At 46.6% G+C, this 16959-nt stretch overlaps 1 protein-coding gene across 2 annotated transcripts in view; it reads left to right on the plus strand.

The window, feature by feature from the left end:
• KDM1B (lysine demethylase 1B) overlaps window positions 1-16959 on the plus strand; it is a 60176-nt gene that overhangs the window by 25542 nt on the left and 17675 nt on the right. The window contains exons 7-13 of one of the 2 annotated variants that reach the window (XM_045085070.1): window positions 2582-2620; window positions 6525-6729; window positions 8755-8939; window positions 11611-11787; window positions 12199-12273; window positions 15193-15330; window positions 16308-16479. In XM_045085070.1, coding sequence (XP_044941005.1) covers window positions 2582-2620; window positions 6525-6729; window positions 8755-8939; window positions 11611-11787; window positions 12199-12273; window positions 15193-15330; window positions 16308-16479 — 991 coding nt within the window. The remainder of the gene's footprint in view (window positions 1-2581; window positions 2621-6524; window positions 6730-8754; window positions 8940-11610; window positions 11788-12198; window positions 12274-15192; window positions 15331-16307; window positions 16480-16959) is intronic. The other variant, XM_045085071.1, reaches the window with a different exon arrangement.

The raw sequence follows: 16959 nt of genomic DNA on the forward strand, positions 1-16959 counted from the left end.
TCTTTGTTCTTAAAGACCATGTAGGACATAGTCCATTCAGTTGGTGTATCCTGATGAATTTACCCTGACTAAAGGGTATTTAGGTGACTTTTAAATTGTGTTTACTGTTAGGTGCCTGGGTGGCTCAGTGGGTTAAGCCTCTGCCTTCGGCTCAGGTCATGATCTCAGGGTTCTGAGATCGAGCCTCATATCAGGCTCTGGGCTCAGCAGGAGGCCTGTTTTCCCCTCTCTCTGTGCCTTCCTCTCTGCCTACTTGTGATCTCTGTCAAACAAATAAATAAAATCTTAAAAAAAAAAAAAAAAAGAAATTGTGTTTACTGTTAGTGACAGTGCTACAGTGAATAGCTTTGTATCTATGCCATTGTCAGTCTACTTGGAGGATCAATTCCAGGAAGTGAAATTTCTGTGTCTAAGTATATATGGTCATTTTCTTTCTTTCTTTCCCTTTCCCTTTCCCTTTTCTTTTCTTTTCTTTCTTTTCTTAAGTAGGCTTCATCCCCAACTCTGGGCTTGAACCTCCTAACCTTGAGATTTAAGGGTCATGTGCTCTACTGACTGATACAGCCACACATCCTGATATGGTCATTTTAATATGAATTAATACATCGACACAAAAGCAGGTTTCTAATGCTACATAAGGAATAAAGACTTAAAACAAGCACTCAGGTGCCCAGCACCCTGTTTTAGAAGCAGAGTGTTCCTTGCCAAGGCCTCTGTATCTCCCCGGGGCCCCTCGGTACTTGTTTCTTCCCTCCCCTGCAAGTGTTCTGCAGCGTTCTGAATTCTGCATGTATTATGCCTCTGCTTTTTGTTACAGAGTCATGCATATTTATGAAACCAAAACAACATGTAACATTTTCTGTATTTCTGTGTTGGTTATGAATTATGTCCTGTTGTTTGTATTCCTCTGCGACTTGCTCTTTTTACCCAACACTGAGGTTTTTCCATAAGTATCCATGTCGATGCTTGAGCCCTGGTTCATTACTTCTCCCTGCTGGGCAGTATCGCCGTGCGTAAGCCCACCTGCCGCAGCGCACCTGTTCTGCTCGTGCACGTGAGGGTGGGTTCTCATTTGGGGCTGTGAGGTGCACGCGAGCATTTTTGCACACCTCCCCTGGTGCCGGCATGCCAGAGTTTCTCTGGAGTATTCCAAGGAGTCAGATTGGCCAGGCCATCGGGTATGCCGGTCTTCAGTTGATGTAGGTAACCTTTTTATTAAAGTATAACATAGAAACAGAAAATGTACAAATCAAAATGCGGAACTCGGTGGCGCTCCGGAGAGTCCCTCTTTAACCAGCTCCCAGTAGAGAAATTGAACTTTTCCCGGCCCCGCAGGAGGCCCCCCTGCACCCCTTTCACTCCCACCCTCCGCCCCTTGCTCCCCTACTCTCTGGGCTGGCTGACTGGACTTGTAAGTGGAATCACACAGTGTGCGTTCTCCGGGGCCTGTCTCTTTGTCGCCGTTATGTTTGTGCGGTGTGCCCCTGCGGTAGTGTGTGGTGTGTGCTTGGTTCTTTCGCATTGCTGTGTCATTGGCTGTTTTTTTTTTTGGTTTTATTTTTATTTGTTTGGGAGAGAGACAGAGATAGAGCACATGAGTCAGGAGGAGAGGGAGAAGCAGGCTCTCCAGTGAGCAGAGAGCCAGACGCAGGACTCGATCCCAGGACCCTGAGATCATGACCTGAGCAGAAGGCAGAGGCTTAATGACTGAGCCACCCGGGCGCCCCAGTGGGTGTTCTGTTTGAACAGAACACTGTTCTACTCTTGGTGGACTTCTGGGCTGTGATTAGCTTTTTTCTATTACAAATAGTGCTCCTTTGAACATTTTTTAAAAAGATTTATTTATTTTGGGGCGCTGGGTGGCTCAGTCGGTTAAGCATCTGCCTTCAACTCAGTTAATGATCTCAGGGTCCTGGGATGGAGTCCTGCATCTGACTTCCTGCTCAGCGGGGAGTCTGCTTCTCCCTCTCCCTCTGCCCCTCCTCCCTCCCTGCCGCCCCAGAATAAATAAAATCTTTTAGATTTTATTTATTTATTTGAGTGAGAGAAAGAGAGGGAGTGGAGGAAGGGGCAGAGGGAGAGAGAATCTCAAGCAGACTCCTCGCTGAGCGGGGGGAGCCCTGCGGGAGGCTCAGTCTCAGGACCGAGATCACGACCTGAGCTGAAACCAAGAGTCCGATGTTTACCGGACTGAGCGCCTCAGGTGCTCCTGAGCATTTCTAATACTTCTGTGGGTGCACACGTTTGAGAGCCCCTGTCAAAAAACTAGCCAGGTGTGAACTGCTGTGTGTATCGCTTGTATGTCTTCAGCCTGCAAGGTAGTGTCAAATTATTGTGCATTTAAATGTTGCTCATTTTGTCAAATTGCCCCCAAAGTCCTTCCGCTCCTTCAGCTCTCCACCCGGGACCTCTTTACGGCAGTAGCTGTCTCCTCCATGCCCTCAGCGCTGCCTTGTTTTATCCCATTTGTCGCTTTTACTTGCTGCACAGGTGAAGAGGGGTGTCTTAACTGAAAGCAAACGGACACTTAATGCCTGTAGTTTATAAGTAAATCTAATTAACAGTTGGTTTTCTTTTGCAGCCCGAGACCTCAGACCATTGTTCCCTTCCAGAGGATCTAGTGAGTATTTGAGCACATCCTGGACCACAGTTCATTGTGCCCTCGATGATAAAAGTACTATCTGTCAGTGACAATAACAGTTTCATAAGTTTCTCTCTATTTGGTTGCGGATCAAAGGCTTTTGATCTAACCTGACACCGGTGTAATGAAAGTGTTAGGAGTCAGGGTATCATGGGTGATCCTTCCCTCCCTTATAGAGAAAAATAAAATTATATGGCCACACGTTAAAAGGAATTAAAAGGGAAGAAATGGGTAGCTTGCCTTACTCCGCAGATCTGCCTTGGTTCTCATGGGCGGCTTTTGGGACCTTATCTCTGCTTGAATCTTTCCGAGAAAAGAACGAGAGGCCCGTAATTTGATGGCCTTGGCCCAGATTCAGCTGCAAGAGAGTGTTCTTGTGTATTCTGAGCTGGTCTCTGCCCGACGGGGGAGGGGAAGCAGCGCCTCCGGCTGGCCGAGCCTCCTCAGGGTCTCGTTTCTCCTGTGGACCTTTGCTCCAGGAGCTGGCAGAGCCCTGGCTGGTATGGTAGATCCCACGCTGTTGTAGAAAATGGTGTCTTGCATTTCTGAGTGTCTGAAATTCCGAAATTCTGAGCTATTCTGTGTTTCAGTAATACAGAGGTGTTAATTTGTGGTTTTTTCACATGTCTGAAACTTGGGGGCTGTGGTTGAATTTTAGGCAATGGGAGAAGTGACATGTATTAAATCTACTTGAAATCCATTCTGTTACATAAAGGGATGTGTGAGATACACACATTTTTTAAATGGCCTCCACGCCCAGTGCAGACCCCTAAGCAGGCTGGAGCTCCCAGCTCTAGGGTCAAGACCTGAGCCGAAATCAAGAATCAAATATTTAGGGATGCCTGGGTGGCTCAGTTGGTTGGACGACTGCCTTCGGCTCAGGTCATGATCCCGGAGTCCTGGGATCGAGTCCCGCATCAGGCTCCCAGCTCCGTGGGGAGTCTGCTTCCGCCTTTGATTTCTCCTCGCTCATGCTCTCTCTCACTACCTCTCTCTCAATAAGTAAATAAAAATCTTTAAAAAAAAAAAAAAAGAATCAAATATTTAACTGACTCAGCCTCCTAGGTGCCTCCCCCCATGTATTTTTAATAATTAGTTGTACCCTCAAGCATTTCCATAGGAAAGCAGTGGCCCAGATAATTTCAGAATTTCGGGTAGACAGATAGATACAAAGGAAAACATAGCCAAGTGCATTTGCAAGGCCTGATGAGTCTGTCTGCTGGCATTCAGACCCTTTTGTATATAGAACACTGAACTTTAGGATAGAGGCAGGATTCTTAGGATATAGGAACTTTAAAAAGTGTGGAAGAGTTCCTGGATTTCATCCGCCAGTTATTTACTTTTGTGTAGGGTTAAGGAAGAGTCTAGAACAGGTTTATAGCCGTGTCTCCTGCTTTACCCCTGTTCTATGCCTCTGGATTCAGGGGCCACTTTTTTTTTTTTTTTAAGATTTTATTTATTTATTTGACAGACAGAGATCACAAGTAGGCAGAGCAGCAGGCAGAGAGAGAGGAGGAAGCAGGCTCCCTGCTGAGCAGAGAGCCTGATGTGGGGCTTGATCCTAGAACCCTGAGATCATGACCTGAGCTGAAGGCAGAGGCTTTAACCCACTGAGCCACCCAGGTGCCCCTTATTTTTTTATTTAAAAAAATGTTTTTTAACGATTTATTTATTTTGAGGGAGAGATGAGAGAGTGAGCGTAGGGGGCAGGGGAGTGGCAGAGGGAGAAGCCAACTAATAAATAAAGGAGCCCAAAGCGGGACTCGATCCCAGAACCCCAGGATCATGACCTGAGCTGAAGGCAGGTGCTTAACCGACTGAGCCCCCCAGGCAGCTCCAGGTTCACTTTGGAAGCAGATTCTAAGTTTTGAGCGCCTGTATTCGTTTCCTAGGGCTGCTGTAATGCGTTACTACAAACTAAGCAACAGAAGCACGTTGTCTCCTAGTTTCAGAGGCTGAGTCTGAAGTGAAGCTGTTAGCAGGGCTGTGCCTCCGCGAAGGTCTGGGGGTGCTTCTGTTAGCCTTTTCCTGCCTCCGGTGGCAGCAGCAATCCTTGGCGTTGGTTGGCTTGTCCAGGGGTTACTGCAGGCTCCCGTGACCCTCTCCCTGCGTGTCTTCCCCGCTGTGTCCCTTCTTTTCCTATAAGGACACCAATTGCACTGAAGTTAGAGCTCACCCTACTCCCTGTGACTGAGGACGTCTATAAGGACCCCGTTTCCATTTAGGTCGTGTGCTGAGGTTCTGGGTGGATGTGGATTTGGGGGGAACCTGGTGTAAAGATGCTGATGGACTGACTCTATTGAGTATGATTTCTTACGTGGTACGTGTATTGGTGAGAGTGGGGTTCTCGATGGTGTCCCGACAGAGTGACAGCCAGGTGCCCGGGGACTGATGGGTGCGCTGGGGGGGACACGCTCAGAACAGCAGGACGGAGTACGTGTTCGTGGGTGGCTGTTGGAGCTGCTCACACCCCTGTGCAGAGACGACTCGGAGCATGGTCAAGGGGCTTCTTGGGGAGGAAGGGCTCGGAGCAGGTAGCAGGAGGGCAGGGCCTCTGGTAGGTCCCGGAAGCCCGAGAACTTGGGTTCCTGTTCATTGAGGTGTCTCCATTCCTACCTCTGCACGGTCCGTTTGGAATGTCGGGATCTGAACTCTCCGTTTACCCTGTCCTTGGGGCTACACCAGGAAGGGGTCCGCAGAGGCGGCCCTGGTGTGTTGGGGGTAGAACTGAAGCTTCTCTTCTCTTTCGGTATGGCCCGGGCTGGCTGAGGGCAGCCTCGAGAGCTTACAGCAGACCGACATGCCTTCATGGTGGAGCAGGTAAAAAGAATGTGTGAAGCAGCTGGGAGTCACTTAACGCATGTGTCGGGGCTCGTCCTAAACGGAGAAGTGCTGGCCCCAGACTTGCACCCCATGAAAGCCAAGGAGCAAACAAAATGCTTCTGCAGACTGGCTCACCCTCTGGACCTTGAGGCCACAACGCCCGGCTCGACAGCAGGTGGCACGTGCTTGGGAGCCCGGAGGACTGACACCAGAGGCGTCCGGGGCTCAAGGCTCTCCTGTATCAGATTCTTAGAGTTCTTGGATCGTGCGCTCAAGATCACGATTAGAAACATCCATCAAGCATGGGCTTGGCGGCAGAGTAGCTCAGGAAGCCAAGGAAATTTTATTCTTACTGCAGTCGTTAGTCATCGTGGGGATGCTTTGATCCGATGACTCCATGTGTTAAATCAGCTCTGAAATGTGATCACATAGTTTAAGACCAAAAATAGCTTTTTTGTTCATTTCCACATTTAACGTCTTATTTCGATAGTTGTCACGTATTTCTTCCTCTGAAAGTGTTTAGTAGCTTCTAGCAAAAAGGAGTCCTGCTTGACAGCTTCTCAGGAGGACGATCTTTTTCCGCCCCATATTATGGGTTCCGTCCTCTCGAGATCCCTAGTGAAGGGGGCGGGGTTTGGGTGATAAGGGATTGCTGAACAGAGAGACGTTTCCCGTGTCAGGCTGAAACCTGGGCTTGCAGTTAGGGGATGGCCCTGGCTGTTACATTACCTGTGATGCTGCTGCAAGGTTGGAAGGCTGTCCTAGATGTAGCTGGGAGACTGACTTGGTGTTGGGGGGCAGCGGGTCAGTGTTGGGGCGGGGTTGGGGGAGGGTAGGTGCGGGGCGCCGGAGGAGGTTGTTGCCGCCCATCCGGAAGAACTCTGCTAAGAAACCTCTCCGGGCACCGTCGGCCGTCTTTATTTCTAAATCTGAGTGTGCCGAGCTCTGGTGCGGGGCCGTGGAGGGTGAGGGGGCAGGAAGCCGTCCGTCCTCGGCTGAGCCTGCGTGTCTGTTTCTTGTCTGCCATTGTGCCTCTTGGTCTCGCTCTGCCCCACTCCAGAGAGTGTCGGAAGTGTCCAACCACTGGTGGTACTCCATGCTCATCCTCCCTCCCTTGCTGAAGGACAGCGTGGCCGCACCCCTGCTCTCTGCCTACTACCCCGACTGCGTGGGCATGAGCCCGTCTTGCGCCAGCACCCACCGCGCAGCCGGCAGCAGCAGCCCCGGGAAGCTGGAGCACTCCAAGGGCGTCCCCTCCTCGCTGGGTGAGAGCTGGTCCTGGCCCTGGCCCTCCCTGCTTTCCTCCCCCCCCCCCCCGCTTCTCCTGGAATGGGGTGGGGGAGCAGAACGCAAAAGATTTTTTTATAAAGTGTGTGCAACGTGATCTAAAGCACCGTGTGATTTCATGGCTTTGGTTGTGCCGTGGCTCGGTCATAGCGTTCACATATATCACGTGGTTCGTGTCCACGTAGGTCGTCCATCCCGTGGGACGTCTAACACTGGTCCAGGAATTGTATCTACCAAGGTTGATGAGTTAGGTCATTGAAATTTGAGTGGCTGCATCATTTGATGGTAACTCAAAACTCTGACATGCCGGGAGAAAGTTTCGACCATATGAGCAGCCTTTTTCTCTTTTTTCTCGGAGTCTTTTTTTGCTTCTAATTATGCCACGTAAAACCTCAGTGAAGTGATCAACTTGAAGAAAATCCAAAACTTTAGGTCAGGCCAGATAAACCAGTGACCGCTTACTTCAAATGGATCTTTAAAGTTCTCCACCCAAGTTCTTAGTGTCCCAGCAAGAATTCTAGACCTTCCCCTGTCCACAAACTAACAAACTTTTATGTTTGATGATGCAAATAGATTTTGACCTAAAAGCCCTATTTTAAGGGTCTCTTTTAATTTTTTTTTAGTTTTTTTTTTTTAAAGATTTTATTTGAGAGAAAGTGTGAACAAGCATGAGTGTGGGGGGTTTGGGTAGAAGGAGAAGCAGACTCCCCACTGAGCCGGGAGCCCCATGCGGGGCTCGATCGTAGGCTCGATCGTAGAACACTGAGATCATGACCTGAGCAAAGGCAGATGCTTAACTGCTTAAGCCACAATGCACCACCCTATTTAAAGTTTTTTAACCAAGAACACTGGGCCCTCTGAAAATGTGGATGTGGCCCGAATCGAACCCCAAGTGGTAAGTCCCAGGGTTAACAAAGGTTAGCCCGCCCTTAATAGGCACTCAGATGTTATTAGTGGTTATGGATATTGGGAGGGACAATTTGGCCATGAATCAAAAACCTTAAAATAGACTCCCTCTTTATTCTAGAATTTGTCGTAAGTAATTATCAAGGTAAATCCTCAAAGGGTTAATCCAAAGATTTACATGACATTGCTTACAATAGTAAAATAATTATATGAAATTTAAGTGCCCAGGAACGGAGGAGTAGTTAAATAATAGGAAAACACGCTGTGTCTGTTGAAGTCCCAGTGTTTAATGACAAGGGACAGTGGTCTTGAAAATCAGGTTAGGAAACAGCATATCTTTCAGGCTTTTAAAAAACAAGTGCATGATACATTAATAGTCTCTGTGCGTAGAAACAGCACAGAGGATAGACTGTAGCCTTAAATGTTACCCACGGCTCCAAGGTTATCTGAGGTCAGTGATTGTTCTGTACCTCTGTGAACTGATTCACGTTCTAATCGGAAAAATTCCAGTGAAGGTTACTTTTAAAATTTATTTCCATGGGGAGCTGGTGTTCGCAGAGTTTCAGTCTTACAAGATAACAAGTTCTGGAGACGTGTTGCCCAGCAGTGTGAATATCCTTAACCCAGTTCAATGCTACACGTAAACACAGATAAGATGATCGATTTTATAGCCCGTGTTTTGTTTGTTTGTTTGTTTTTTAAAGATTTTATTTATTTATTGGACAGAGATCACAAGTGGGCTGAGAGGCAGGCAGAGAGAGGGGGAAGCAGGCTCCCTGCTGAGCAGAGAGCCCAATGCGGGGCTCGATCCCAGGACCCTGAGACCATGACCTGAGCCACCCAGGCGCCCCTATGGCAGGTGTTTAACACCCATAAAAACCTTAAAAAAAACTTTTTTTTTCCATACCATGGAAATTCCGTTGGTGAAGAAAGAATGGGAGGAATACGCAGTTCCCGGGTATTTCATCTAACTAGACGGGGAGTGCGAATGTGCCTGCGGGACAGACCGTAGCCCTGGCTGAGGCTGTCCTTTCCGCTTCGCGCCTGCTCGGTCGCTTACCTGGGTGTGCGTCGTGTGCCTCTGTGCCTTCCGTCAGTTCCAGGCATGAACCGGTACTTCCAGCCCTTCTACCAGCCCAATGAGTGTGGCAAAGCCCTGTGCGTGCGGCCGGACGTGATGGAGCTGGACGAGCTCTACGAGTTCCCGGAGTACTCCCGAGACCCCACCATGTACCTGGCTTTGCGGAACCTCACCCTCGCCCTGTGGTACACTAACTGCAAAGTGAGTGGAGGGAGCCCCCCCCCCCCCGTGCGCACGGGCCGGGGCTGCTCTGGAAGGAGGGGGGGCTGCTGTATGGTGAGGGGGGACTTGAGATCAGGGACTCTCTGCCTTCCCACCGTGGACACTGGGTGGATGTTCATCGTGTGGGGGCTGCCCGGTGTCCTGTAGGATGTTTCGTGGTTTCTCTGGCCCCTGCCCCCTAGATACTAGAACATCCCCCGTTGTGACAACCGACGTTGACCCCAGGTATTGCCTCCCGGGCACTGAGTCTCCCCATCCTGGGAACCACCACGTTGAGACCATATGTCCGAATTTTTGACTCTCTAGTGATTGAGTATAAGGTGCAAAGTTTGGTTCAGAGAGTTCCAGCATGAATGCCGAGAGGAAAAAAAATAAAGCATTAAAGAAAGTGTCATAACCCCTTGAGGGCAGGGATTCTTACTGGTGCTTTGCTGTCTGCTGTGACTAAAGATATGTTAGGGGCCTCATACAGCCCCCACCTGGAAAGGGGGGAGACCCTATGAGAGGGGATAGGAGCTTTTGTTATCATTATTATTATTATCTAAACAAAGGCTTTCATGACCCTAGTATTTTTCTGACTTATTAATTTCTCCTGCAATTATTTGAGTGATTGCTGAATGCGGAACATCTGGCAAGGCCGCAAAAGTAATCTTGATTCAGGAAAGATACTCCAGATGGACCGTGCTGTCTCACTGGATTAGAATCCAGCATGAGATGGCCTGATCCAGTTCACGGATCAGTTTCTACGAATTCTGTGAGTGGGTTGGATGAGGCAGAATTGTTCATTTCCTCCCCAGCAGGCTGGAGGTAGGTGCTCAATAAACATTTGCTGAACTGAACAAAATTGTGGTCAGAATTTCCTGTAAATAAGTTGTAAAGATAAACTCTTCAGAAACAGCCTTGGATTCATTTTTCTTCACATTTCTTTTGGTTCGACTTCGAAAATTGATTTATGGTGGTGAAGAACCTTATAGGAAAAAATCCTGAACCTTATCAGCCTGGATCTATTTTAATATTTAATAAAATAGTATGCTTTGTGTTTAATATTCTAGTGGGAAAACATATATTTGCCGTGAAAGAACCAAAGATTTTGAAAAAAAATTTTTTTTAGAATTCATGACTACAAACAAGTGTTTTTTACCTTCTGCACCAACCCAAGCCGATGTTATTTCTTGAACACGGTTGACCCTTGGACAATGTGGGGATTAGTGGCGTTGACACCTTTCACACCCCCGCCAGCCCAGTCAAAAGTCCACATATAACTTTTGGCTCCTTCTAGAACTCAACTACAAATAGCCTGCTGTTGACTTGAAACCTTACCAATAATGTAAACAGTTCATTGGCACATATTTTGTATGTTGTATGTATATTATATACGTATTCTCACAAGCAAGTAAGCTACAGAAAATGTTATTAAGTACCACACTGTGCTTATCGAAAATGTCGACGTGTGAGTGGACCCACACAGTTCAACCCCGCGTTGGTCATGGGTCTACTGTAAGTCCTCTTCCTGTGTGTGGTTCGGTTCTTTCAGAGCTGGGGGGTTGGGGACCAGTAGAGGATGAGCCAGAGTTTGGGACCCCCACTCTTGAGCCTGTTCTAACTTCATGACCGTGGGTCAAGGCTATGTTAATCTTGTATCTTTGAAATGTTCCAAGGCCTTGACGACAGAGGGGTGTGCAGGAAAAGGCAATGGCTGTTTTTTCCTTAACATTCCTAAATCTGTCTCCTCACATCTTATTGGTGATGAGAATCCAGGTTTTTCTGCTGCTGGGATAAGTGACGGCATGGGCTTCTGCTGTGGCTCTTGCTGTGTGGTGTATGGAGTCAGGAACGTATCTGCGACGTGGTCAGCCCCCGGTCCCCGTAGCTGTCCTTGGGGAGGAGAAGATGAGCTGATGGAGTAGAAAGTGCCTTGTCTTCCTTATGTCCGTTTTTCTTCCTTCACCAGGCAGTCCTCCCCACCCGCTTTGATCCTACTATGTCTTAGTGACACAAGAGGGACTTGAGTACCCCAAGAGGGGTTTGGTTTGGTTTGGTTGGTTATTGTGGTAAAAACACAATGTAAAATTTACCATTTTTACCGTTGTAAAAGGTACAGTCTGTGGCATTAAATAGTGTTGTGTAATCATCCCCACATCTTGTTCTAGAACTTTTGGTGACCCCCAGAGGAAACCCCACAGCCAGTAAACAGCAACTCCCCATTCCTCCCTCCCCCCAGCCTCTGGCAAGCACTGATCTACTTTCTGCCTCTCTAGATTTGCCCATGGCGAGTTGTTCCTACAAATGGAATCCTACAGCATGTGATCTCCCGTGAGGAGCTTCTTCAAGCAGAATGCCGTTTGTAGGATTCCTCTGTGTTGTGGCACGGATCAGTACCTCATTTCTTTTTATGGCCAAATAATGGCCCACGTACCTATCTACCCCCATTTGGTTTGTTCATCATCCGTTGATGGACCCTTGGATAGTCCCACCTTTTGGCAATTTGAGTAGCGGGAATAAGAATTTTGTATGAGCTTCCGTTTTCAGTTCTTTTCAGTGGATACCCAGGAGGGGGCCTGCTGGGTCACAGAGGAATTCTGTTCAATTTTCGAGGAGCCCAGAGTTCCGTCTACTTGTCTTAACAGTCTGGTTTTGTTTGCACACACAGGAAGCTCTTACCCCTCAGAAATGTATTCCTCACATCATTGTCCGGGGTCTCGTGCGTATCCGGTGCGTGCAGGAAGTGGAGAGGATCCTTTATTTTATGACGAGGAAAGGTCTCATCAACACGGGAGTTCTCAGCGTCGGCACCGACCAGCATCTTCTTCCTAAAGATTACCACAACGTAGGTGGCTGTTGCTCTCACGGTAACACAACCGCCATCACGATACATGCTAGTCTGCGACAACAGCATTAGTGGGTACTAGTTCATGGTACTCGTGTCAGTCACATGATCACCACAGAAGCTACAGAGTAAGAGTTGTGTAGACTGTGCTCCTCTGGGGAAGAGACTATCAGGCACCGGTGCCCTAGACTGTGGAAAAGAGGAGGGGCTTATTACATGCATCCATATTCTTGAGGAAAGTAATTTTCTATGAACATCCAAGAAATGTAGATGAACTAGTGTGGCTTGGCAGTTAGTACCTTCTTAGAACAAGGAGAACAATATATTGCTTTCATTTCTCTAATTGGGTCCTTTTTAAAAAATTTTTCCTTTTTTTTCCTTTCTTCTTCTTTTTTTTTTTTTTTTTTAAAGAAATCTGTCATCATTATCGGGGCTGGTCCAGCAGGATTAGCAGCTGCTAGGCAACTGCATAACTTTGGAATTAAGGTAAGAGTTTTGGGGACATGGAGTTGATAACAGATGGTTAACCGTGCCCTTTGGTCCAGAATTTCTAAGATTTAGAAACTGGTTTCTGATTTTGGTGGAGAGTGTGAAATCACTGTATGTCTTTATAATCTTTCTAACTGCTCCTAGGAAGGATACAGCATTTGAAATGGGTTTAATAAAAGAAAGGTGGAGGGAATAGCCATTCTCAGCAGCTTTAGGACAGGGTTTATTTTGGGTTTTTTTTTTAGGATTTTATTTATTTATTTGACAGACAGAGATCATAAGTAGGCAGAGAGGCAGGCAGAGAGAGAGAGGAGGAAGCAGGCTCACTGCTGAGCAGAGAGCCCAATGCAGGTCTCAATCCCAGGACCCTGGGATCATGACCTGAGCCGAAGGCAGAGGCTTTAACCCACTGAGCCACCCAGGCACCCCAGGACAGGGTATTAGACTCCTTTTTTTTTTTTTTAAAGATTTTATTTATTTATTTGTCAGAGAGAGAGGGAGAGAGCGAGCACAGGCGGACAGAATGACAGGCAGAGGCAGAGGGAGAAGCAGGCTCCCCACCGACAAGGAGCCCGATGCAGACTCGATCCCAGGACGCTGGGATCATGACCTGAGCCGAAGGCAGCTGCCTAACCACCTGAGCCACCCAGGCGTCCCAGGGTATTAGACTCCTAATGAGCAAATCAGAAGGGAGTCCGTGCAGAAACTAAAGCAGAAATTCTCCACGAGCTGTTAGTCAACACCACAGATGGCACACTGGGAAAAAGTCCTTGTTTTTGTAATAGTTTGAGATAACAAATAGCAGCTTGGAAATTCACTGTTTCCTGTATAAAATTTTCTGAAACATGCAGTAACTTTTCTCTTGCAAATGAAAGGTATCCTTTTTTGAGTAAGTTCTGTGCCCAGCGTGGAGCTTGAGCCCGTCACTCTATGATCAGCTGTCGTGTGCTTGACTGACTAGCTAGCCAGGTGCCCCTCAAAGGCACACTTGGAGTCTTGGAGTCTTACTTTGGAACATGATCTTTGCTTCTGGAAGCAAGATTGAATTGGTTAATCCATGGTTCAGACAGAATTACGTGACTTCTAAAGGGCTATACGTACTTGAGGTGGTCTACTTCTCCAAGGTAGGATAGTTTTTCACTAGGGTGTGGCCTTCTTCCAGTTGCTCAGAATTAGCCTAAATAGAGACTTACAAAAAAATATCATGCAGTTCAGAATCTCATTTTCATTAGATTCATTTGAATTAACCACACCCCTCAATTTGTGACTTTCTAAGTCTGACACACTTCTTTCTTTAAAAAACTTATTTTTCAAGGACTTTGGTTTTCAGTTAAACCAAACATGAAAATCAGTTTGGTAGAATTGAATTAGTCTTAGCACTTTTCTCTGGCTGAAAGAAATGACAACTTGTTCACAATGTCTTTCTGCTGGAGGAGTTTCAGAGATGAGAAAAGTTTTCAGTAGCTATTTCTAAGAGAAGTTTTCCTCAGTTGAATGGAAGATATAAGCCTTGGGTTACATGATTTTCCTCACAAAGCAGAAGAACCTGAGTTGGATTTATGGGAAGTGTGTTTGCACTTCAAAGTATTTTCTGAATGGTATTAAGCTAGGACGTGTTTGAATTGATCATTTATGTATTCTAGCGTTAGCTATTAGCACCAAGATCTTTTGTTTGTTTTTGTTAGGGAAACTCACAGATGATGTTGCAAGGAAGGTTATTAATATCCAAAGTCTAGGGGGCTGTCTTTAATACAGTACCTTCCTCTTACACTAAAACAAAACCAGACACCGCTGGGTCTATGTTAATCTGTATGAAGTCAGAGAAAAGAGGGTGGGGAAGGTTAGAACCTCAGGTTGTAACTTTCCTTGTTGGAGAGAATGAGGAATAAGAATATTCAGAGGAGCACTCCCCTTCTCTGCTCTTGTTCACCAGGTGATGAGAGACCCCAAAGAGACCAACCGTCCTTCTTCTGTTAGGAAAGAGATTCCCCAGAGTAACCGAGATGGTTGACTTGGGGAACATCCTTGAGCGAGTTGAAAGAGTCCTGTTAGGGATCCAGAAGTGAAACGAAGTAGGAGTCACATTTCCCCTGGGTTACTGCGACCCAAGGAAGCGTGGCGCTCGTTGTCAGAACTGTCCACCACCGGCAGCTCCTCATGCTGTGCAAAATTGGGGGGAGGTAACGTTGTCTGGGTGTGGGGCCAACCTGCTTAGGCCAGGCCCACCAGGTCATACTTGGGTAGTATGATCAATGTACACTTTTATTTTTAACAGTAGTCCTTTCCTAGGGAAGTTAAGGCCTATTTGCAAAGCTGAAGGCATTTTGCAGAGTCGTTTTAAAGGAAAACTCACCTCTTTAGTCTGGTCTCTTATAGTGCTTATTTATTTATTTATTTATTTTTAAAGATTTTATTTATTTATTTGACAGAGATCACAAGTGGGGGTGGGAAGCATGCTCCCCGCTGAGCAGAGAGCCTGATGCGGGGCCCAATCCCAGCACCCTGGGATCACGACGTGAGCCGAAGGCAGACGGTTTAACCCACTGAGCCACCCAGGCACCCCTCTTACAGTGCTTTTTAATTTATGGACTAGTATTAAGTAAAAACTTTCAGAGTACATTTCATGTGCTAATTCATCCAATCTTATCATTATGGCATTGGAGACGAGAGAGATCTCGTTTGAGGGATCTCGCTAGCAGACCACTCACTCCCCTTCTTGCTAAAAACTGGATGGTTTGTTTCAACATCTACATTGGCTTCTGTTCACGCTACCTTCTTTTAAAAGTTTTTTCCCGAGTGATACCATAATTAACCAGATATGGAACTTACATAACTGTGTGTCATTCTGGATTTATAGCACTGCTTTTAATACAGTTTCTTATCCTATTCAGCTTCCCTGATTGCCTGTGTTTTTAGGTAACTGTCTTGGAAGCCAAAGACCGAATTGGAGGCCGAGTATGGGATGATAAATCTTTTAAAGGCGTCACAGTGGGAAGAGGAGCCCAGATTGTCAACGGCTGTATCAACAACCCAGTAGCACTAATGTGTGAACAAGTGGGTTTCTTTAACATTTGTGTTGTAGATAATCAGAAGAAAAATTGGTCTCATTTTTCTTGTGTGTAGTATTAATAATGCTTTTTGATGATACAGAACCACCCCTAAATGATTTCTTGCCCCCTCACCCCACCCCCATGAAAAGTCAACAAAAGTAGTTACAGTTCTTCCTTTCAGAGAAGGTAGAACTGTAGCATGCATAAAAAAATTTTTTTTTGAGATTTTTAATTATATTTGTGTGTTATTTCCAGGCCACTCGATTAGCTCATCTTAAGGTTGCCAGATGGAGCCCATAAAAATACAGAATGCCCAGCTACTTTTGGCTTTTGGATAAACAACAAGTATTGTGTTTAGGATAAGTATGTCCCAAATATTCCATGGGATGTTTTGCATGCAATATTTGGGACATACTTACACTAAAAACAAAAACAAAAACAATAACAAACAGACACCAAAACCCAAACTACTCATTGTTCCTCTGAAAGTCCAATTTTACCTGGGCATCCTGTCTTTTATTGGGCGACTCTCTGTAGTTTCATTGAAGACCCGGTAGGCCCAAGGTTTTTTCCTGAAGTATTACGTATTGACAGTAAATTCAGCATCACCTTCCATGAGTGTCTGTGTGGTTGCGTGCTCATTTACGGGAGAGTCTGCAGTGGGGCTGGAATGTCAGAACAAGGAGAGGCCGGGCTCGGCCGTAGCACAGCATTAATACATGCTGCCCGCAAAGCTGTAGAGTGCATGGCATGGACGCTGCTGCTGTCACTTCACCTTCTCCTGAAATAAGGTCTCGTGGATTTCATGCTCTTTTTCTCACTGCCTCCCTTTGCTGCCACCCCCCAGGAAGCACATTTAGCTTTCTCTTCGAGAACTGCTAGACCATTTTCTCCATGAGAGCTCTGTCTAATTTCAGCTTAGAACCTGTAAGTATTTTTTCCAGGGCAAAATTTCACCTTCTTATTCTCATTATTTTGAAGCTTGGCATCAGCATGCATAAATTTGGAGAGAGATGTGACTTAATTCAGGAAGGTGGACGAATTACGGACCCCACCATTGACAAGCGCATGGATTTTCATTTTAATGCTCTCTTGGATGTTGTCTCTGAGTGGAGGAAGGATAAGACTCAGCTCCAAGATGTTCCTTTAGGAGGTATGGGGGAATGGCGTTCTGAATGTTCCATCGCAGTCCCCTTGTCTCCCTAGCTTGATGAACACTAGCAGCATCCACCTGTGTGCTTGGACGTCTGCCGTCGGAGGAGTCCTGTGAAGGGCACCTGGCAGGCTCAGTCCGTAGAGCTTGCGACTCTTGATCTCGGGGTCACGGGTTCAGGCCCCATGATGGGCGTAGAGCTTGTGTTAAAACACACACACACACACACACACACACACACAGGAGAAGTCCTAGGAGCCTTCCTTCTGGACTGTTATGCTCTGTGGAGAACTTTCTCAAGGACCTGTAGAGGCTTGTGTGCGTGAACACACTCAGATCTTACGTTGCATAAAATAGCTGATGTTTGAAAGATTTACTTAAATGTTTAATTTTCAGCTTCCCAGAGGAGCTTATTTTAAGGAAACGTGGTATAGGCCCCATGTGAGTAGTCCCTCCGTAATGTCCCTTCTAACCAACTGA

The sequence above is a fragment of the Mustela putorius genome, unplaced genomic scaffold, assembly GCF_011764305.1.
Source record: "Mustela putorius furo isolate JIRA1106 unplaced genomic scaffold, ASM1176430v1.1 tig00000831_pilon_pilon_pilon, whole genome shotgun sequence".
Taxonomy (NCBI): domain Eukaryota; kingdom Metazoa; phylum Chordata; class Mammalia; order Carnivora; family Mustelidae; genus Mustela; species Mustela putorius.